This window comes from Passer domesticus, chromosome 7 (assembly GCF_036417665.1).
Source record: "Passer domesticus isolate bPasDom1 chromosome 7, bPasDom1.hap1, whole genome shotgun sequence".
NCBI lineage: Eukaryota > Metazoa > Chordata > Aves > Passeriformes > Passeridae > Passer > Passer domesticus.
In genome coordinates, this window is record NC_087480.1 from 9,569,967 (window position 1) to 9,593,186 (window position 23,220).

The 23,220-nt window shown below is 41.5% G+C and overlaps 1 protein-coding gene across 5 annotated transcripts in view; it reads left to right on the forward strand.

The window, feature by feature from the left end:
• GRIA3 (glutamate ionotropic receptor AMPA type subunit 3) overlaps positions 1 to 23,220 on the forward strand; it is a 142,085-nt gene that overhangs the window by 75,031 nt on the left and 43,834 nt on the right. For 4 of the 5 annotated variants that reach the window (XR_010365820.1, XM_064426792.1, XM_064426791.1 and 1 more), the window contains 6 exons: positions 5,201 to 5,254; positions 6,720 to 6,881; positions 10,713 to 10,880; positions 14,028 to 14,132; positions 15,419 to 15,526; positions 16,696 to 16,902. Coding sequence is in view for 4 of the 5 variants with exons in the window: in XM_064426792.1 (XP_064282862.1) it covers positions 5,201 to 5,254; positions 6,720 to 6,881; positions 10,713 to 10,880; positions 14,028 to 14,132; positions 15,419 to 15,526; positions 16,696 to 16,902 (804 nt within the window). In the remaining variant the exon portion in view is untranslated. Of the gene's footprint in view, positions 1 to 5,200; positions 5,255 to 6,719; positions 6,882 to 10,712; positions 10,881 to 14,027; positions 14,133 to 15,418; positions 15,527 to 15,882; positions 16,669 to 16,695; positions 16,903 to 23,220 lie in introns of those variants that run through there. The other variant, XM_064426794.1, reaches the window with a different exon arrangement.

Genomic DNA, 23,220 nt, shown 5'->3' on the forward strand with positions numbered 1-23,220 from the left:
AGAACTGCAGTGCCGTGGCTGCAGACCCCATGGGCAGCTCCCCAGTGCAGGGAGGGTCTGCAGGAGCAAGCAGGAGGCCAGGGAGAGGACTCTGCAGTGCTTCAGAAGTTCCTCCTTTTGCTGAGGGGTAGGAACAGAGCTGAGGTGCAGTACTTGCAGATGGCACTGAAGAGAGGTTAAACATCTTGCTAACATACTGACAGCTTTTTGGGCCTTGCCTTCAGTTTCTATTAAACTAATTGGATGGTCACCCTGATGCTCTGTTCCTCTCCTTTCTTTATTTTGTCCTAAAGACAAATTAGCTGGTACCACTGGTTCAGTAAGGTGTTGCATCACCAGGCACAGCTTTTCAGTCATTCAATCCAATGTAGGTAGGAGCTGCTCAGATCTGAGATAACTCCAGTAACTCAAGTAACTCCATCCTCAGAACAGAAATGCTTTCAATAGGGCTGGGAGCTAGAAAACACCTGACCTGCTAGCCAGGTGAGAAGACAGTGTGCTCCACAGCAATTTAGGCTTGCCAGACAGTTGTTGCTGTGCTTGATATCCCTCTGTTCCCATGAAGTGCAATCAACACTGATAGCTGATCCTGATGACACTGTTAAAATTTTTTTATCCCTGGTCCATTTATCAGTTTTACTCGTTTGCTGTGGGAAAGAGAGTTGTGTGATCACTTCTGACATTTGCTCACTGCTTTGAAGGCAAAGGTGTAATAATTGTATATCTATAGTGAGGTGTAAAGGCACATTACTGTCTAACTAAAGGAAGCTAAGTTCTCCTGTCCTCAGAAATGTGCATGTACACTTGAAAAACAGTAGACTCTTTTTCAAGTGCGGGCTTTTTGTAACAATGGAACCCAAATTAATGGACAAATAACCTCAACAAAAACAACATTTTTTGACTCTGATCTTATGGGAAGTTTCATTTTGCTTACTACTATAGGAAAGAAGAGCTCTAGAGTGAACACTGCCTCATTGTTCCCAGATATGGTCAAAATGGAAAGACACATTACAGCAGGTCAGATCTCTGCCTGTCATTCCATTAAAGTGGCATATTTCTGCCACTTGTCAGGTATGAAAAGCACAGTAAAAATTTTCAGACCTTTTTTGTGGCAATACTGCCTGTCAGCATCAGTATTATATGTTATGGAAAGATCTAATAGACTCATAAAATATTGTGTCTTTGAGCTGTAGATGAGGTAATCTGCACTTTTGTGATCTAGTTTTTTAATTTCTTTTCTCATTTGTAAATAAAGGTTAACAAGTCCTTTAGTCTGACCTCCTGGTCAGACTGCACTGACCAGATGGCAGTGGATTCAAGTGTAGGAAAGATATGCTCCTTACAGGTGTTAATTGGATATGGTAGTTTTCCTTTCAGTGCTGCCAAATTCATGATAGCTCTTTCTCTCAGTAAAAGTGCAAGCATATCCTCTTAGCTTATATTTTTCAATGCCTTTTTAAAATTAAAGCTCACAGAGGCAGGAAGGTAGATTTAAAAATGACTGAACTGCTGGGCTTAGAGGGTTGTGGTCAGCAACACAGAGGCCAGCTGGAGGTTAGTTGCTATTTGGGGTACCCTGAGGGTGCTGGGGCTAATCCTCTTTAACCTCTCTCTGAGTGATCTGAAGGTTGTGGGATGGAGTGCAGTCTCAGCAAGTTTGCAGATGATACCAGGTTAGGAGGAGTGATACACCAAGTAGTTGTGCTACAGCACTTTGGCAGGCTGGTGAAGTGAGCAGAGTGGAACCTCATGAAGTTCAGCAAAGGGAAGTGCAAAGCCCTGCTCCTGAAAAAGAACAACCCCATGCACCAGTACAGACTGGGTAGAGGCTTCCTGGCTGGAAAGCAGCTCTGCAGAGAAGGATCTTGGGGTCCTGGCAGTCAAGCTGACCACAAGCCAGCCCTGTGCTGTCACAGCAAAGGAGGCCAACAGCATCCTGGGCTGCACTGGATTAGCATGGCCAGCAGGTCACTAGAGGTGCCCCTTCCTTTCACTCTGCAGTGGTGAGGCTGCATCTGAAGAGCTGTGTACAATTCTGAGCTCACCAGTGTAGGAAAGACATGGGTGTCCTCATGAGAGAATTGTCATTTTTGCTCTAGAAATACCACAGTGTAAATACCAACTTAATATTAGCCAGTTAATAGCTTTAGTGCTGCCTTCGAAACTTTAGGAAAAATCTGAAAAGGCAAAAAATTTGTAGTTGCCTGTTTGTTATAATGATGACTGATGCAGTGGAAACAAAATTGTCTTTATGCTAGCATTCAAAAAATAACTCCCCTAGGCAGAAGGAAAAGTAAAATTGCCAATGGTGATTTAATTTCTCAATCTGGCATATAGGTCTGCACTTCAAGTAAGCCTGCTGCTGACCAGCAGATTTTACTTTTATTTTGAAAGCAGATACATTTTAGTTATGTTCCCTCTAGATGTTCTCTTAATTAATTGGAAATATCCAAAGAGTTAATTAAAAACACAAACTTTATTTGATTCTATATCAAACCTGACATTATGATCTTTTTATCTACAAAGCAAGAATTATGTGGGATCAGAAATCTGAATTATTCATGATGGTTTCCAGCTATTTTTTTCTCTTCTCCTTTGTTCAGTGTAAAATCTTATAAGCTTTTCTTTCAGTCAAGGTGAAAGCAATATTAAGTCTTGGAAGTCAAACTTACGAAAGACATGTAGCTCTGTGAAATCCTTGCCCTGTAATCCTGGCTTTCTATTCACCACCACTATTCAATATCCCACTTTCTGTATAAGCTTCACAATATATCAGCATTTGATAAGATTTATTTGTTATACTCCTGTTATACTGTTATACTTCTGTTTTCTTTCTTCATAAAAAAGCTTTATCCATCACTTGGCTCCCCTGGGAGTAACACATGTCTGTGATTGTTTCTGCTGGGCTTGCTAATCCAGCAGCTCCCTTCAACATGCTGGACAGTTGGTGCAGGGTGGAGAGTGAAGGAGAGTGAGTTGTACTTGTTAAGATTTAGGACAGCTGTGTAGTGTGTTGTGAATTTTAAACACATTGTTAAGATCCAGTTCAATAGTTATGAGCCAGCGTGGTCGATTGTATGAATAGAAATGCTGTCAGGTCACTTCTGAAAGATGCTTTATGAATTACAACTTGACTGTAGTATGTTGGTCCTCTCAAAGGTTTAATAAACAGAGGCATTTTGAAGACATGACAACAGATGAGACGAAAGTTGAGTCTGATCTATGCTAATGAGTCCTACATTTGCTATTTCAGTGTTGCTCCTGATGCCTGTAGCAGTTCCATGTATGTTTTTCTTACAGCCTCTTACAGACTTCATCTGTGGTGATATTTTTCTCTTAAATGAATACATTTCTGAATAGAAATGTAAAAGCTTTCTTATTTGTTGGTAAGGTTAAAACCACAATTGTTATTCTTAAATAAGTTGTCTCTAACCTGCCTTTAAGGTGAAATTAAAATGTACAGAGAATTCAGTATGCAAATAGCATGCACACCAGATGATCTGAAGGAAGCCTGCATATTTCCACAGAAAACAAATGTGAGTGTAGGAAAGCAGATGCTTTCTACCAACAGAGTGTACATACAGTTCTCAAGAGGACTTGAACAACAGTTTATTTTCAGGCTGCTGGAAGTATGCAAATTCCTACAGAATTAAATGTGAATTTAAAGGAAATGGCATCTATTAAGGACAATACTATCCAAAGAGGCAATTGGGAACTTAATAATTTAATCAAGAACTTGAGCAGGCTCAACAGTATATCTAAAGTCAGTGACTCAATGTCATCTGTTTTTAGCAAAGACATTAAATGATTACGCTTTCTTTTAAAGTGTGGTCTTTGGAGTGTGTTTCTCTGATCATGGAGTAACTTTGTATGGTTATGTATAGATTTGCAGATGGTTCATCAAAAAGCATCGTCTGTTTGCTTGAGCTGCTTGTAGGACATAAACTATGATAATACTTGTGTGTATTGCCAGCATTATGTTTGCTGGTTTTAACCCAGCAAGCCTGGTTAGAATAGATTATGTCCTGACATGCATGCAATCAGCACAATTATACATTAAATTCTTACTGGTGGATGTTGTTCCAATTGATGGCTGTGGGACTGGATGGATGTTTCTGAGGTTATAATCTGAAGGCAAGGGCACAGTTTTGCACAAGTGGCATTGCTGGTGAGTCAGCTGCCCGCTGTGTAGACATGGGAAGTGTTTGTTTTCCTTCCTTGTGCAAAAGCACAGGATTCCTGGAGTGGGGGGAGCACACAGGATGGCAGAGTTCAGGCTTGCCAGACAGTGCTGCCTCCACTGTTCCCCATTGCCCTCAGAGAAACCAGCTGCTGAGTTCATCCTGCTGCCCTTTTGTCCCTTAGCAATTCCATGTAATGACTGTTTGTACGGAGAGATGCCCAAGTGAGGTCAGCCAGGGCAGGCGATGTTGCTTAGTGGAATGTGCAACATAACATTTAGTGGCAATTTTGACAAAACATTGTAAGGTCAGATGTATGCATTTATATGCACCAGAAATGACAGGTTTTGAGGCCTTTTGGAACCTGTCAAAAGGCAATGAAGGTCACTGCTTATAACTTTGGGAATTTAACTTTAGACATTCATACATGAAAAGGCTTGGCCAGGGTTCTTGTAGGGACCTCCCTGTACAACTTGGAGCCTGCCCAGCCCTGCTGTGCTGGTACACGTTAATAAATACAGTAAGATATAAATAAATAAATATAAAAAGAAAGATATCTATATAAAGATATTTCTAAAGATCTAACTAAATAAATACAGTAATAATGATGGGCTGTGTCCTGCACCTCTCCTACACTCCACAAACAGGGAACAAAATAAAGAGGAGTTTGGGTAGATACTGCATTACCTCATTTCAGAGCAGAAATACTTGAACTGATAACTAAAATTAACCTGGTCAGCAGGGAGGACACTGATCACAAGAGTGAATTTGCCAGGTAAGGTCATCTCTGCAAGCAGAGTCTTCCCAGCCCTGGGAGTTACTCTTTGTGGTACTCTGTCCATGTGTTTCACAAACACCAAGGACTATGTCTTGTCTGTAATGCCACAGATCTGCAATACTTGTGCTGCCCATGGATTGAACATAGAAGATTATCAAAATATTAATTCTCTGTCTCTTTTCCGCTAGTTAAGAGTCATCTTCTTACAACTGAATAATATGCAATGTTTTTCTCCACACAGGTTGTAATCCTCGGCAAACATTCTAGAGGCTATCACTACATGTTAGCTAACCTGGTAAGAATTTTTCTTCATGGAAAGTATAGCTGCATTTTAGAGGGTAAAATATTCTGTTCAGGTTGTGGAAACTTTAATCAGGAAGTGGAAATGCATGGATGAGTACTTGGATTTTGAGAAATTGCTTCAGTAAATACTATAACTGGTATGTCATCTCTACTCAGTTTCTTTTGTCAGAAAATGTCATGTCCTCTACTAATTTTAAAGTAATAATTTAACTATATATTTTCCAGTAATTTCTATCCTCATAAATTAGATGTTTCTATCCTCATAAATTGTGACTGTAATTCTCTATAAGTGTATTTTGAATTTAAGCACTCAAGGAAAAATAATTGTAGCATGTTTCTGTATAAGTGGTAAAAAGCTGCAAATTAGAGCAATTCTATCAAGTAAACCACCAAGGCTGTTTAGCCTTTCTTTTGTATTTCAGAGTGTAGGGTGTGCCTATGCATGTGCTGACCTACCAGGAAGAGGCTGTACATTTCTATCTGTATCAGAGCTTCTTCTGGAAAGTAGGATTGACTTTCAGGGATGTTTGTGATGATTTTGAAACACCATCTACTTAAATTCCTTACAAAAAGTCTTGTATTGTAATTAATCTTGCAGGAAGACTCATTTTTAAGTTCTATGCTTACTGTGAGTAGAAAAATGTGAGTTTTTCCAAAACTCTCACTTTCCAGTTGGCAATCCTAATTACTCAAAGATTCTCTGTATTCATGTTTAGTTGTGATTAAAGTAGAAAAGACAAATTTTTAAATATCCTTATTTAGTATAAGTACTGTATGACTTTAAAATGCATCATTTTGCATTATAAGAAGCAGACATGATCTCGCTGATTAGCTCGTGCATAGAAATACAGAGATTCTTATTCTGGGTTGCCTTTTAGTATGTGTAACCACTGACATTCAGATAAACATGACTGCAATCAAGTCATACTAATCAAAAAGACTCCAATTTACTGCCTCAGGTATAAATAACAACAGAGTGGGAGAGAATCATCCCGTTCTGCTTGCACGTGATGTGCTGAGTGATGCTGTGATGGAGAAGTGCCTGGCAAGAGATGGAGTGGTTTTCTTTCCCAGCCCTGAACCTTTGCGTTCACTTTGCTGTACAAATGGGATTTGAGGTCCTTGACCAGTTTTTATCATGATCAGGACAAAAGAGGAAATGGTACTTCAAGTTTCCCTGCTGTTTTCTTTCTGGCTGGCAAATATTACCTACCACATTGCCACAACCCAAAAGGGAAGTTTTCTATTGCAAAGAATAAGAAAATGTTTTAAATTCTGTTCTATGCCACTATCAAAATCCTAATTGTGATAGTAGATGTCTCCTTGGTAGAATATTTTCAGCTAACAAGAGGGATGTTAGGCAGTGTCCTTTGCTGCACTTGTAGCAGGTAAAACTGAACAGAGGAAAGTGGCTCTGGATGACAATGATTTTTTTTTTTCTACGTGTGTCCTCCCAGGGTTTCACGGACATTGTTCTGGAAAGAGTAATGCATGGAGGTGCCAACATTACTGGATTCCAGATTGTTAATAATGAAAATCCAATGGTTCAACAGTTTCTACAGCGCTGGATGAGGCTTGATGAAAGGGAATTCCCTGAAGCCAAAAACTCACCATTAAAGGTATTTATTGTAACCTATCAGTGATGGACATGATATGCTTTTAACAATTATTTGGGAGTTTTTAACCCCAGATATACACATGAGTATGATACAGATCCCCAATGAGAATATGTCACAACATTCACTGTCCTTCCAGAAGAAAGAGGCAGAGGCTGTTACACCAAGTGCCCACCATGGTGGGAGCTCCTCCGAAGCAAAGGCTTGGTCTGGCAAATCCTGTCACTGTGCAGTGGATGTAAAAACTTGTGATGTAAACCTCTTGAGTTAGTCTTGGGCTGGATATGGGGGCTAGTTAGATGAGGTTTTAGATGCAAAATGTGGATTACTAGTCCATTTTAATGGTAATAGAGAATTTCACATGCAAAATGAAGTAGCTCTGGATTCACTAAGGAGCCACTGCTGCCTCCTAGTTACCACTGGCAGTTACCTCATAATCTAAGCCTCTGTTTTGCACCACTGTCCTTTACTTAAATAGCCTGGCTATTAAAACTGAAATTAATAATTTTTTTAATAAAACTTTTGGATGAAAGTCCCGGTTCACTGAAACTGTCACAGTTTAGATGAAGTAAATGCAGCTGTTATTAGGAAACTTGCAACCTCTTACTATCTCACCCGGATTTTTTTCTGCCTCAGTATCTTTATCATAGAGGGGGATGCTGTTCACTGTCCTGTGAAGGAGTGCATCAGGGAAATTCTGTCCAGGCACAGAAGTCATAAAATCTTCTAGGAGCACTGCATATTAGTAATCTTCCTTCTTTCTCTTCTTCTTTTGGTGGGATCTGTTCTTTTTCACTGCTATCCATGTGTGAATGAAACCTGGGTATGGAAGTATACAGACTGGTTTCTCAGGGCAGCCAAACCTAAAAACCACTGCCCTGACAAGACAGTTCATGGCTTTCATGTTTGATTTGGGAAGGACACATGCAAATTGATGGAACAGATTTGGAATTCAAAATTACTTTGATAAACTGGAGTAATGTGTTGGTATGAGTAAGACAAAATTCAGGAAAGCATTAAAATACTAGATAGGAAGGAAAAATCCAGCCCAGTCCCATGCATGGGGGCCCCAGGGTAGGGAGTAGCCCTGGGCTGGGCTAGAGACAGAAAAGGAGCCGCTTACGAGGGTCTGCTCCTTCTGCAGTGCCATTCATTAATGACTGGTGCCATTTGGAGAGATGCTGTTCCATCCCTGGGATTGTGTCATTTCTGAGGGAGGAAAATTTTCTTAATCCCACACCATCTCACAGCCTTTCTGGCATTTCAGAGGCAGAGAAAGGCAAACAGAGGCCCACAAAAACCAGATTAGTGTATTGTTGCCTGTGGATTAGGACTTAGGCCTGCTTTCTAAAGCTTTCTGGCACTGATGCAGAAGTGAAGATAAGTATCCTACTAATCTTAAAAGCTCTGAAATATACAAAGTTAACCTGAGATGATTTTATTCCACTTGAAAGTAATTTACCTTGAGGAAAAAATTATTCTCCCTCCTTAAAAAAGAATCTTAAGTATATGGTAGAAACACAAAGATTACATTACCTTTCCACAAATGTGCAGCTCATTATAGAAATGTGCACAGTATTTGTCAATCAGACAAAAAGCATACTTAAGAATTGATGTACAATATTTTTGATTAGGAAATAAAATTGCCTAGAGATTAAAGTCCTGATGTTTAATTTATTCTGTATTTTATCAGCCTTTCCCTTCTTTCTCTCTTTTTTCTCTTTGCATGCTCATGCATTTATAAGTAGAATTCAAATAAAGTAGAAAATTAGATAGCTCTCTTGGCATGACTTGGAAGGGGCTGCATTAAGGTTACTGACAATTGACGCAGTCTGCTGAAAAAATTATCAATGTGTAAGTTTTATGTAGTGCTAGATTGGACAGCTACTACAAGACTTTTTTTAATACAGGAACAAATACATTAAAATTACTGTCCAGTTCTGTATTATTGTGTGGATTGTGATGTGTATAACCTTTGTTAACTTTCTAAAAGAGGAGAAAGTAATTATTGCAAAGCATCACAGGGAGAGGTAAAGGTGGGCAGGATCAGAAGAGTGCCTGTGCTGTACAGTCAGAGCAGGAACCACCACCCACTCCCAGTAAGTTTAATCTGTTGTCGTTTAAAGCTCAGTGAAATGTCTGCTCTATCACCTTCTTCACAGCCCTACCTTTGCACTCTTTTTTATGACACAGTTCTCTTGATCTGCACATGCAGATGCCCTTTGTTCTGTGCAGGGTTCTTGTGGTTTGGTATCAAACTGAAAAACTTGCAGTAAGATAATAATTTTAAGAAATGCAGAACCTCCAATTGTGCTATCTTGCCCTACAGGATAGAATTAATTTCTGAACATAATAAATCTTGTCCACAAAGATACTAGCTGAATAAGCAGCTGAAACTTGGATTTCTGCCTTTCTAACTCACACATGGGCAGCAGGTCTTGTGTCCTGAACTCCACCACAAGGTTCCTTAGGTGGCAAGATCTTATGGGACCACAGAGAGCCAAAAGAAGGGCAGGTGCACCTTCCATTCTTCATTTCTTCCTTTGTTCTCTTACAAATGATGTGGAGGTATTGAGGTTCACTTACAAGGGACTTGAAATCTGCTCTTACAGACTGAGCATGTTCAATTGCTCCCAGTAGGTTCATGCTGAGAGGGTGTCCTTTACACAGACCCTGAAAGTACAGGTGTGCTGTAATGCCAGTGGAACCCAGGGGTGTCATATACAAAGCCCAGGCCACTCCAGGAGGGAAGAACTTTCAGACAACAGATACATGTGGAAAAAATACAAAAAAAATCCCTCTTTGATGACATTTTCTAGGTGATACTAAATTTATAGCACTGGGGGGGTGTCACCAGATAACATGCAACAAGCAGTGAATGAAGTTGACAGCAACAGGAACATGTAAGTTAAGTTGTCTGGGGGTTTTGTTCCAGAGCTGCTGCTCCACAGAGCTTAGCACCCTCTGCAGATTTATTGTGGAGTAAGGGAAGGCAGATGGTGAATTACCAAGGTGATGTAATGCCTAAAGTGTATTTTGTGATTACTTGCTTGTATAGCTGTTTCCTAAGAAAAGTAATCTTATCTATTCCTTGCCACAGATGCTACCTAATCAGGATAGTGATCCAAACAGAAATGATTTATGTTAACTTCAAGTCAAAGCTCTCTTGGCAATCTTGTTAAAAACAAAAAAAAAATGCCTAATGCAAAAACTCAAATATGAGCTTTCCTTTGGTATCAGTATGGTGCAGCATGGAATTGAAGACATTTGTAGTAAGCTCATCTAGATGAGCAAGTTTCCAATTAAATTGAAATTTTATGCAACTGTGAACTAGTATTGTTATTTTTCTGCTATATGCTATACAGAATGAAAATATTTTTAATTTGTTAATTGAAATAGGTGGAATTGTTACAAAGCACCAGCTGAAGGACAGAGAAGCAAGCAAAGGGTCCACAGTTGATAAGACATCTTGGGGTCAAATTTGGTTTTCAAAGTGCAGTTCATCTCTCTAGCTTTCTGGAGACAGGAATACTTCAGATTTTTTCCAGCCCCTGTAGTGATATAAACTATTTTAAGAAGGTTCAAATCCACTTACTGATAAAAAGATAAAAAAATATCAGTGTGAATTTGGCTTACTGGATAATTTTGGGTCCATGGAATTTTTGTTTTATATAGCCTTGCACCTCATCTCTAAACAGTGACCAGCAGATCAGTCACCAGTCCTGAACAGCAAGTATGATTCTTCTGTTCTAACAAAGAGGAGGACTTGATGTGATACCTGGGGCAATTCTAAAATTGCAGTTCGTTGCTATATTCTCTTTGTATCAATTGCAGTACACGTCTGCACTGACCCATGATGCAGTCCTGGTCATAGCAGAGGCTTTCCGGTACCTCCGAAGGCAGCGTGTGGATGTCTCCAGGAGAGGCAGTGCTGGAGACTGCCTGGCTAACCCTGCAGTGCCATGGAGCCAAGGAATTGATATAGAAAGAGCACTGAAAATGGTAAGGGCAAAGATAACAGCTAAAGAGCAAGAGCAGCAATTCTGTAGTGTTTGTGTCCCGCTTCATGTGCACAGAGCTTCTGTACTCACACAAACAGCTGCAAAGTAAAAACAAAGTTCATGATGAACTTCAAAGGATGGATTAAATATATTCAGTAGAGGGTGAGGTGTTGCATACTAGCTCTCAAAACTGGCCAAAATTTCTCTGGTACTGATGCAGCAGCTGCCTGGTTGTCCCCACCAGAGCACCTACAGTCCCCCAAATTCCCTGGGATGCCCCAGCTTCCCAGGAGAGCAGGCATGAGCCATTTTGCAATCAAACACCTATAGGGGGTTTGTAAAGGCAGGGTGAGCCTGCAAATCTGATTAACATAACTAGACTGGGTCTTTGGTACATGTGTTGTAATTCTTGCAGGGATAGATGTGTTTATGAACTTAAATGCATGTGTGCAGTTTTGATAATTTGCCAGTAAAAAGTAAGCTCAGATTGGTTTAAAACAGTGGAGAAATTGTTGTTGGTCATAGCAGTACTGATAGATCTCAGCACCAGCCTGAACCTAGGAACAGTTTAGCCTCCAACCACTTCTGATTCCTGGCATAACCTTACACTCAGCCAGATTACCTTCTGCAGGGCCAAATTTTTATCCTTAACACTAGTTATGGCATGGGATCCTACCTCACTTATGTCTCTAATATTGTTGATTTTTAACTCTTTTTAGTCTGCTATTTGTGTTAAAGCAAGTGACTACAGAAAAAGTGGATAATGTTTTTGGAGATACAAAAGACAAGACTGCAGCTTTTAATCTGGCTCAAGTAACTCTCAAACAACCCTGTTAGCATTGATTATATTAGACAGGCATAGAACTGGAGTGAGTGAGATCAGAATTAAGCCTGTGTTAGATGTAAACAAATCCTAGGTCAATCTTCTTGCACTTAGCTTAATTACTGCTTTTTCTCAGCTACCAAATTGGGAGGATTATACCAGAATATCATAATGATTATAATCAGATTTATCACTCTTAAAACTGAGATGGTTCAGTCTCACATAAAAAGAGACAGAGCTTTTTTATGCCATTTTTTCACCTCCTAGCATATTCCCTAACTGCACATTCATTAGTGTAGCATTGCACACTTTTGAAGAGAAATAACTAAATTCAATCTTCACAATAAAGAATTTGTACTGTACTGATATATGAGGTATTCATATCAATAGAGAAAACCAACACTGCAATAGGACACTCCCTTATTTAGGAGAACTTCTTAAAAAAACACATTACAAAGATATTAAAAGGCACGATTGGCAAAAAATGCAGAAGGTTGACTTTTAGCTGGTTGCCTTGAACTTTTTTAGCTATTCAGAGTCATGTAAGCGAGGTTTCCGTACACCTCAAACAAGAGCTGCCCAAGATCATCCCACATGGCCTTCCAGAACCCATCCTGTCCATCACCTTATCTCCTTCTATTCAGACAATGATCTTGAATCTTTGCTCAGGAAAAAAAAAACAACCCAATAATTTAATAATTTTTGCTCTCCATTCTGTAGCATCAACTCAGATAAGAATGTTTTTTCCAAGATATCCTTGAAATATCTATCCTGTGGCAGCAGGAAGTCCAGTGCCTCACTATAGTCATCTTGCTGGCAGGATAGTTAAGCATTACTTGAAACTTCTTCCCATCAGCCTTGAAAACTGTGCATATCTTTGTTTCTGAAGCTGGTTCTAACACATCTGGTCAGTGGCAGACTGTTTACCTGGACAGATCTGGACACTTACAGATAGTCACTCTGCAATTGCCTCCACACGCTGCCACCAAAAGTGTTTGAGTCCTGGCAAGCCTTCCTCTCTCAGTGCAGCCAGGTTTTGCTAAGTCCCGAGTTGAGAAACAAATTAAATTTGAAGCCAAAAGGTGTCCAGTGCACGAAGTTCATGTCTCAATGGGCATCAGGATGGAGCCAGGGTAACAAGCTCTGTGAGACACCCAGTGACTGCTGTGCTAAGGTAGCCAGACAGCTTCCAGTAAATGCCAGAGGCAGGCACAGCAACTCACATCTGGATGCAACTTATGTGTCAACTACCCTAGAAATACATTTGCTCAGTCCACACTTGATAAGACCTCTTGGGGTCAAATTTGGTTTTCAAAGTGCAATTTATCTCTCTAGCTTTCTGGAGATAGGAATACCTCAGATTTTTTCCAACTCCTGTAGAGATATAAACTATTTTAAAGGAGGTTCAAATCCACTTACTGATAAAAAGAAACTCCCTATGTGGCGGTGAGAATTTGGCTTACTGGATAATTTTGGGTCCATGGAATTTTTGTTTCATGTAGCCTCACACCTCATCTCTGAACAGTGACCAGCAGATCAGTCACCAGCCCTGAACAGTTTGTCTTTGACTAGTCTAGCACCTCTTCCTGTAAGTTCTACAGTTTTTGCTAAATATTAAAGCTAATTTTCCCCTACTGAAGTTTGAAACTGTTACCTTTTCTGCCTGAGATGACAGCTTGTCAGTGTTGATAAGTGATAAATGAAAATGCCTCATCCTTTCATACAGGGAAATAAGAAAGGGGTTTTTTTGAGACAAAGTACTTTATACTTCCCCTTCAGATGATTCATGTGAGTAGGTAATGATAATGACTTACCGTCTGTACTCCCATCCATCCTGACTGAGACCAAAACCCCATAAGCAGTAGAGACAATTGTCTGTGCTCATTCAGAGAAGACATTCGTTCCTTTCTCCTACACTGGGACTGATCTTAAAATAAAGCACTTCCCAGAATGAACAATGAGATGCCATTCTGGTCTGAACTGCAGATCACTCTGTGCCATATTGTGAGGGGTTTAACTGCACTAATTGTTGCTTGTGCTTCACTGATGCTCCATTCTGTACCAGTGAACCCAGCATGACCAAGCATGGCAGGATCAGCCTTTCTTACATTTAACATACCTGCAGGGCTAATTTTATTTAAATGCAGCTCACTCTGAGTCACCAGCTGAGTGCTAACAAATATTTACAGCTGGAACTCAGAGAATGGGGACTGGGACTGTTTTGAACAGTACAACTGGCTGTGTCAGAAGCAGTACAAGTCTCTTACATAGATAAAAAATAAAGTGAGTCTTTTATTAAAATACTTTTCTGTTTATTCCCTCAAGGTGCAGGTTCAAGGAATGACAGGGAACATCCAGTTCGACACCTATGGGCGGAGAACAAATTACACAATTGATGTGTATGAAATGAAAGCTGCTGGATCAAGGAAGGTGAGTTTCAAGACATGGATCCAGATGTAACACCATCTCAAATACTTGTTCCAACAAACCAATGAAATTCAAAAATACTAGAGATGCAGTGTAATGACAGGGTCCTGAGGAGTGCCCCCTTCATGCTGTCTTCCCTATCCCAGGAACCTTGTTGCATTCAGTTCCTGGACTAAACCACTCACACTGTTTAACATCTGCACTGGTTTTCATATCAAATTCAAAGACAACTTTTTCCCTTAAAACCCTTCTGGAGCTTTTTCACTGCCAAACATAATACCTGTTGTCATGGTCCTGTGCTTAGTCCTGTCTTCTAAATTCCTCTCCATCTTTCTCTCCCTCTCCATATTGGGCTCTAGAACCACAGTGAAGCTGGAACCATTGAAACCTTCTGGAATGAACAGAAATTAAGTTTGGTTTTATTTATCATTTCATAATAATTCTCTTGTCTCCTAAATAAAGTATATATCCTAAGTGGGATAGTTGCCTAGATCGGTGTTACAAAAGAAGTTTAAGGAAGGTGTTCAAAAACATTAGGTAGACAGGGTGACAAAAGTACTGACGGGAGAATATATGCAGGTGAGTCTCTTAAATCCCCAGATTTCACCTGGACATAGGTTCTGAACTTGCTTGATCACTACTGAGATTCCTTAAACAATTCTGCACATTTGATAACCAAATACCTCTAACCATGGCCCAGCCACTTGGGAGGGTGCAGAGAACAGTGTTACTCCTGTGCTGTGCAGAAATACAAAAGCTATTGTGATAGCCCAGCGATGCAGCCAAAGGTCAGCACCAGCCAGCTGATAAAGTCACCTCGTGCTCACAGAGGGTTTTGTGTCCCACACAGGAGGTAATGCAGCTGTGCCTGCATTGCCAATGATGTCTGTGCATCTAAAGCCAGCTCAGGTCTGCAGGGGCTGTCTTGGATAAAAATCACAAAATCAGAGAATTTTACTCAGAATGCTGTGCAGTTTCTTTTCTTGTCTGTAGTATGTTCTTATGCTGTGGATATATGGGAATTTATTCCACAGGCACCATACTGATGTGAATTGAGATAGGGAGAATTTAATGTGTTTTCACCTATATTTGGCTTGTGCTGAATTGCTCTGGGCTTAGAACATTGTTTCTTTAAGAAAATGGATGTAAAGCTGATGTAGTCCCTTAATGACAAAAACAGTGAATGAGAAATTTTACAAAGCCTTAGGTTTTGACAGTTGCTCTTACACGTTCAGGTACCAGAGTCCTTGTAAAGGTATGTAATGAGGTAACAATCTCCATTTTTATAGGCTGGTTATTGGAATGAATATGAAAGATATGTGCCAGCATTAGATCAGCTGCCCTCTAATGACTCTTCATCTGTGGAGAACAGAACCATAGTAGTCACTACCATCTTGGTAAGTTTTATGTTCGTAGTGTGTTTGCGTTTAGGAAACAAGGCACGTGACTCCTGGGGTGCGTTAGACACCTTCTCAGGAGGCAGATGTTGAATACTGTGTGAATTCAAGTGCCTGGAAAGTTCAGTATCTTCCAGAGATATTCTGAGGGCTTGACCCTGCTAACTGATGTATGTTTCAGTAAGTCTGCTCACAGGAGGAGCTCACTGAGCTCACCATTGTGCTTTGCTGCTTCCCAGACACTTGAACTCAATTAAGTGCCTCATGTAAGTGAAGTTATTATGCATGCCAGTAAATGAGCACAGAGATTGATTGGCCTTTGTGCTGTAGAGTCAAATCTTGCACCCCTCACTCAGGTACAGCTCCTGTAAACTCAACCCCTGTGGACTGAGTAAGGGTGGCACAATGAAGCCTGTAGAGGACTGGAACTGCTCTAGCACTGGGTGAAAAGCAGCCTTTTCCTGTGCAATTCCAAAGGAGCAAAGCTCTTCCTGTGTGTCACGAGCAGCAGCACCTGTGTCAGTCCCAACACCTCTACAGACCTGCTCTGTACAGCATTCTTTGGAACTTCTGTGCTTTTTGCAGTTCTACTAAGCATGAGTTAATTTTATGCTGTTTCCTGAAGCATTGTATTTTATACTCCTGTGGATTTAGTGAGATATAATCAGCATTTCAACTAGAATTTTCCAAGAAGGCTAAGGGAATTCAGTAACAAAAAATGCTGCTGAGGATTTCAACCTAGCTTCCCTTAGGCTTCTTTGAAAATATCTCCATCAGAGCCCCATTCTTGGCCACTGGGGCCTTAGGAAATTGTGGTGATGGTACAGGTGTTGGATATGTCAGTCTTTAAACACTAAAATTTGAATTATTGCTACAATGATGCTACTTGACTGTCTAATCAGGCCTAATTCTGCAAACAGATGTGTAACTTTGTTTAAAAGTCCTGTTGTCTTCAATGGCTCCTTACTAGGAATACAGTCAACAGTATGTGTGGCTGTAGGACCAGCCAAGGAGTTTTATGCTGCAGAAATCTCTAATTTCTGTACCAAAGCAGTAAATATTGTAAATATTTGCCAGTTAATATAAAGGATAATAACAGCTCTCATTTTGTGTGGTTTACAGCTGTATTTTACATTCATAGACTTTTGATCTTTACTTTTGTTTCAAAGGAATCACCATATGTAATGTATAAGAAAAACCATGAACAACTAGAAGGGAATGAGAGATATGAAGGATATTGTGTAGACTTAGCTTCTGAAATAGCAAAACATGTTGGAATAAAATACAAACTGTCAATTGTTGGAGATGGGAAATATGGAGCTAGGGACCCTGAGACTAAGATATGGAATGGCATGGTGGGTGAACTGGTCTATGGGGTAAGTTTCTCTTAACCTTCATTTTAATGTTCTTTATAAAAAATATGCTCAAAGTTAATAAACTGCAAAATAAAGATCATCTGTTTGAATACTACCTTTAAAATTCTAGATATTTCTTTGTATTGCCATTTTTATAGTCTGCTTTTCTAATTGTTTCATTGCAGGAAAGTGTCACTTTTTTACTGCTGTTCTCCAAATCAGAGTCCACAAAATGTTGAGAAGTAGCATTGGGCAAACTTCAGATTCTTGTTTATAACAGAATTTCCAGTTTGCTCCTTATATGCTTCTTCTTCATTTGCCAGATCTCCTTTTTCTTTATCAGTCTCTTAAGTGGGTGGGGTGTCCATCTCATTAAAGGTCTGACCTGGGATGCTGAGCCTTGCTGGGTCGCTGATCTTGGTTTGAGTTTTACCAGACCCATTTAACTCCATGGTTGCTTTTCAGGGTAAGAAGTAATGCAGGTGTGAAATCACCCACATGTTTTTTCTCTTTAAACCCTGGGTTTGGCTTCAAAAATCAACTGTCAGACAGGAAAAAAAATAAATAAAAGCTAATTCATTGCATTCTTATTTATATTTCTATATTGGGTGTATATCACTTTGTTTAGTAAGAACAAAAACAGTCCGGAACTACCATTTTAGAATCTTCTTTGAAAATTAGAATTTTGGAATACTGTTAAACCAGATGGAAGGGGGAGAAAATTGGCTTTGCAGAAGACTTCTCAAGCTGATATTTCGTCTTTTTTTTCCTCAAATGCTAATGAGATGATTTGTGATTCCGCCCAAATCTTTTTTGCAGTTTATTTTTAACAAGCTTCCCTTTATTAAAAATATCTGAGCAGAAGTGCATATTTCAATTGCATCCTTTTGTTCTGTGGCTGAGTGTAATTTCTAAAAGTCACCTCAAAATTTCCTTGGGCTAATGCATCATCATTCTTGCTTGGTGAGATAATTATTTTCAAATAAATCAGTCTTTTTTAAGTAATTGCTAGATTTTTCACAAGTTTTCTTACTCTGGAGCAGTCAGTCCTGATGCCTTATTATGTAATTGGTAGCCTGTTCAACTTGAAAATGTTTTATAGGAATAACAATGGTTTTGTTGTATTGTACTGTGGCAGGGAGGGGAATCTACTGATTACAGAAAGTAAACAAGGCTCTGGACCCTTGGATTACTTCTTTGCTTCCCTGTTGCTTTGAGGGTTGCCATTATGCAAATCTTCTGAACTTTGCATGCCTCAGTTGTGCAATTTGGGAAACTGAAGTTCACTCTCTCAGAGAACACAAGTCCATTGAGAACCTCTGAAGCAAAGGTTTAGTTCAGTTCCAAGCAAATTACACTGCACTGGAAACCTATACCCTCAGTTGCTCTGTGTGTGGTTCAAGGAATATCAAGAGTATCAGCTGTAATTGGGTCCTTTTGATGTACTTGCAAGTGACAAGCAATGAAACTTGTTCCTTCACTTATAAAATAACCATACCATGTGGAAAAAGCATGGCAAAAGGCAGCCTGAAATTGCTGCCAACAGAGCACAGGGGCTGCGTACACTAGGGGAGGAAAGGTGTGACGTGGGCTGCAGCCTTTGTGTCTTGAGCCCAGTAAGATTAGTCTGTGCAGCTGCCATACAAGATCCACCTGCATAAAGGGCCTCAAAGGTGCTCTGAGGGCTGGAGCACCTGTCCTGTGAGGAAAGGCTGAGAGAGTTGAGACTCTTCAGCCTGATGAAGTGAAGGCTCCGAAAAGACCTTAGAGCACCTTCCAATATCTAAAGGGGCTGTAAGATAAATGGGGAAGGATGTTTTAGAGGGTCATTTAGAGATAAGACAAGGAGGAATGGCTTTAAACTGAAAGAAGGCAGATTCAGATTAGATATTAGGAAGAAAGTCTTCTTTGTGAGGGTGCTGAGGACCTGGCCCAGGTTGCCCACAGAGGCAGTGGATGCCCCATCCCTGGAAACATTGAAGGTCAGGCTGGACAGGGCTCTAAACTTCCACATCTAGTGGAAGATGTCCCTGCTTACTGCTAGGAGGTTGAACTAGATGATCTTTAAATGTCCTTTCCAACCCAAACCAGTGTGTGATAAGCAGGCTGGCTGCAGCTGCCTTTTCCACAGCCTCTTGAGACCAGCCTAACTCAAGAGAGCTCTGCCTCCTTAGCATCAAACTTAGCCCTAATCACAATTGTGACCTTTCCACACCAGCAAAACCAGCCCTGCAGGCACCACAGACCATTCCTTAAAACAGCCCCAAAACCACCCACCATTCTCCTTTTCCCCTGCAAAAAGGTCAGTGCCTTTGTATTCTGAGCACAGTTTTCATCTGTGTTTTCTCGTTAATGAAAAATTGAGGAATGTTTCCCTCCCTGACCCCCAGCAGTTCCTGTACTCATGCTGTGAGCTCTGTTACTGAAGCCTCTCCACTGCAATGCTCAATTATTCAAAGGTCAGATGTGTCCCGTGAGGTTTGAGTGCAGACCCAAGTTAATGCTTGCAGCCCCGTGCTGCTGAGCCAGCTCCCCAAACTGCCCAGCTGAACTGAGCTTGCAGGCTGCTTGGAAATCCACCTGGCTTTCTGGAGGCAGGGAAAACAGCCCCTGAACTCTGAGTGCAAACCTCAGCAGCCCTCCAGACCTTTTCCCAGCTCTATTTGCAAACATTGTGAAATACCCTTGGCCTCTTTCTCCATCCGTGGAGATGGGGCTGTGTACCACACTCACGAGGATGTGCACTGAGCCCTTTGAAGATGAGAAGTGCTCTAGAAGTGCTAATTATTTGGAGCAAGCGCCTCATTTACCTGCTAACTTTCCTTTATCTCTCTACGGGCTTAAAACTCTATTAGGGAGCTAAAACTATGTTAAGATAATGCCCCTGTGAATCTTGTCAGCAAAATTACTCAAATTTAGCTCCTCCGGATTCCATTTTGGGAAGACAAGAGGCAGATTAGATTTTAAGTACCTTTGTTAGCATCTGTGGAAGATAGACTTGGTAGGATGAAAGGGGCCTGATTGGTTTTGGTACCAGTTATCCAGCAGCTCAGCTGAGCTGTGGCAGAAACACAATCCTTTAGATTGCATTTGTCTCAAGTGATAAGCAGTGACTAGTCATTTGTCAAATACAGCATATTCCTGACCCAGCAGCCTCCTTGCCACCACCTGGCACTGCTGGGGCATCTCAGCCAGTTTTTTGAGTACTGAACCCTTTTTCATAGCCCCATGCATGCAACTCTTTTCTAAAATTGCTCTTGGCACAATCATAGGAAATGAATGGCTTGTCATTTTAACGTTAAAACCCTAATTAACTGCATTTAGTGTTTGGGTTGTGCCAGTTCATTGTTACTATTGCTCTCAATTCCTGTGGAAGGCAGCAGAGTCAGGGGAGAAAGGGCAGCCTCCAGACTCTGCACTGGAGGGGATGGTCCCCAGTCTGCACTGAGCTGCACCCAAAGCTGCAGGGGTGCTGTGTCACCGTGCTGCAGGTCTGGGGGGTGGCACAGCCCTGACTCCAGTGAAGGACTCGCTGGAGGTCAGCATTAGCTGGGCTGACTGGAGCAGTCCCTAGAGTTACACACTGACATTTACACACTGAAATGCTTCCCATTAGAAATGCTCCCTCCCCTGTCTCATATCACGTCAGGTCTGGTTGGAGGGCATAAAAGTCTGCTGTGCTGTTGGGTCCCTGCAGTCAAGGACAGTCTCAGCTCTGCCCCTTGGGCCTTGTGGCTTTGCAAGAGGCTATGCCCAAGCACTTGGTTACAGAGGGATGGCAGCCCTGGAGGCAGGGAATTCTGCCTGAGCAGATAATCCCAAACTCCTCTGCTTCAGGCAGGAGAACCCAGCAGGCTTGTTGGAAAGGGAATAACAAAGCTTTGTGGTTTGTTAGCAATTTTTAAATGTTAGTGATAGTAGTAGTAATTATAATTTTAATACTAATTAATAATAATTAAATTTTATGTAAAAGGAAATGTTTTTGATTTTTCATAAGTCAAAAAGTGTCAGTTCAGGCTGAAAAAAAACCTTTAATTTTGCTCTTTCACTCCAGGGGTATCAAAATAAAACTCTTCATCCTACCAGATACCCATTAAAGCACTGTTATTTTTTTAAACTAAGAGAAATTTCCAAAGAATAACGGAAATTTTCAACAGAATAAAAATAGAAAATAGGTAAAGGCAAGTAGCTAAATCACTCTTAGTCCAGGAGACTGGATTGCTATTTAAATCTAACCAGCAGAGCAGTCCAGCAAGGCAAGTGCTGTCCTGCAGTGACCCAGGGGCTGAGGAGCAGCAGCAGCTCCCTCGGCCCCTGTGCTCGGGGCTTTGTACCCACCAGCTGCTGAGCACTAGACAGTCGTCTCTTCTCTTCTTTGGGGTCAGCCTCTTTCTGTAGGCTTTTATTTCTTCTTCCCCTTTTAAAGCAGGCTGCTGTTCTTCCTTCCCTGTTCAGCCAGGGGAAGCCATCCCTCCCCTGGCCTGGTGCTTTTCACAGTGCTGAGGCTAATTGACAGTAGTTTTAACACAGATCTTAATTGTAACTACAAATGCTTTGGGAATGACAAGAGCAGCCAGACCTTACAGCCTTTAAAACTCTGCTCAGGTTGAAACAAGCCTTTATAAAAACCTCTCAATATGTAAAGTAGCACAAAGGGATGAAGCAGGGCTGTAAGGGACGGGCAGTCCCCGGAACACACAGACTCTGCAGTCTGTCAGAGTGGGACTGCCGGCACATCTCCTGCCTTGAGCAGGCTGACCCGCCCGGGTGGGGCTGGCCTCTGGCTCTACCAGCAGCATGTAGAAATACTAAACGTGGCACTACAGCCTTTGAATCATAGCAGAGAGGCAGACTAATTTGATCCCTACTTTTCCTGAAATCTCCCACATGCTCCGAGTCTGTGGCATGACTGTGCCATGAGTGGGTGAAGCTTCTCCTTTGCTCCTCGCTCCTGGTTTCTGCAGGGGGAAAGCCCAGGTACAGCTGTTGCTGCTGCCCTGCAGCTCAGACCGACCCTTGTCCTGTACACATGGACAGATGTGGGGTCCCTGGCCAGGCTGAGCTGTGCTGGGGGACAGGACCACAGCCCTGGCACAGAGCCACACTGCCATGGTCCTGGGCTTTGGCTGACCTGAGTCCAGGCACAGGCAGAGGAAGCACACATGTCCACCACCCCAAAAGCAGATGTAGCCTTTATGTCTCCATCTGTGAATGGCAGGAGTGTGTCAGAATGAGCTGTGGGCATCCACAGAAATCACAAATGGATTTAAGTTTGACAAACTGTGGCAGACAGGGCCCGCTGCCATTTTAACACCTTAATACCTTTTTACACTGCTCAGCTAGGGCACATTAAGACTTCAATGCAGCATGTTGCGAGTCAGGTATGACCTGTTGGCTTTAAATAAGTGTGAGTTAATGTGTTAAAACCGCATTGCCCCCATGACCTGGCCTCTCAACACACCCTGAATATCCTCGGGGATATTGGACTGCCTTTACAAAGGTAGCTCTTACCAGCCAATACCACAGGTGATGTGTTGCTCTGTCTGATGCTCTTTTCTGGTACCTGGAAACTCAGACTGCACTGAGAAGTGTTAAAACATGCTCTGAGACAGTCACCATTGCAGTGCAGTCTCTTCAGGTGCCCCTGTGTACCTGCATTCAGCACTTTTGGGGTGCACAGAGGTTTGGCTGCTGATGGAAGTCCTTCAGTCAGTGTCCCTCCCCTACAGTCAGCACAGAGTGAGGGTGCTGCCTGGCTTCCTGTCACACAAAGTGACTGCAGTCCAGACCCACTTCTTGAAAAGTGACCCTTGAGCAAAGGAGGTGTTCAGTTCTGCAAGCAGGAGTGACCCATTGCCTGTGCAGGCAGGAGCACAGCCCAGATCTCTCACTGTCTCTAGAGCACAGCTTTGAATTTGAGAGTCATCAGTAGGTCTGTAAGCAGAAGAATCCCATTCCTCCTTTTGGATTATAGAGGTGGAACATCTTATCATTTTTCATTCTCCATGTAGAAGGATATTTCCATTTGCTATTTTTTTTCTCCCTCCCCATAAGCGTCTGGAGGTTTGCAGCTCCCTGGGGTCGTCTTTGAGCAGAGTGGGCAGCGCCTCTGTGCTGCCTGTCCTCTCTAAATCCATCCCTCCCACACTAGTAGGCAAAGACAGAACAAGCCTCAGAGGAATCCATGACATTTCTTGCCCGGCTCAAATGCAGTGAAGATGATGTTTGAAACACCATTAGTCATGAGTGATTAGCAAAGCTCAGTTGTTGAGGTTCTTAAACCCCTCTCCAGTTCTGTACGAAGAAGGGCATGTTTGTGGTTGTGTTCTTTTTAATCGA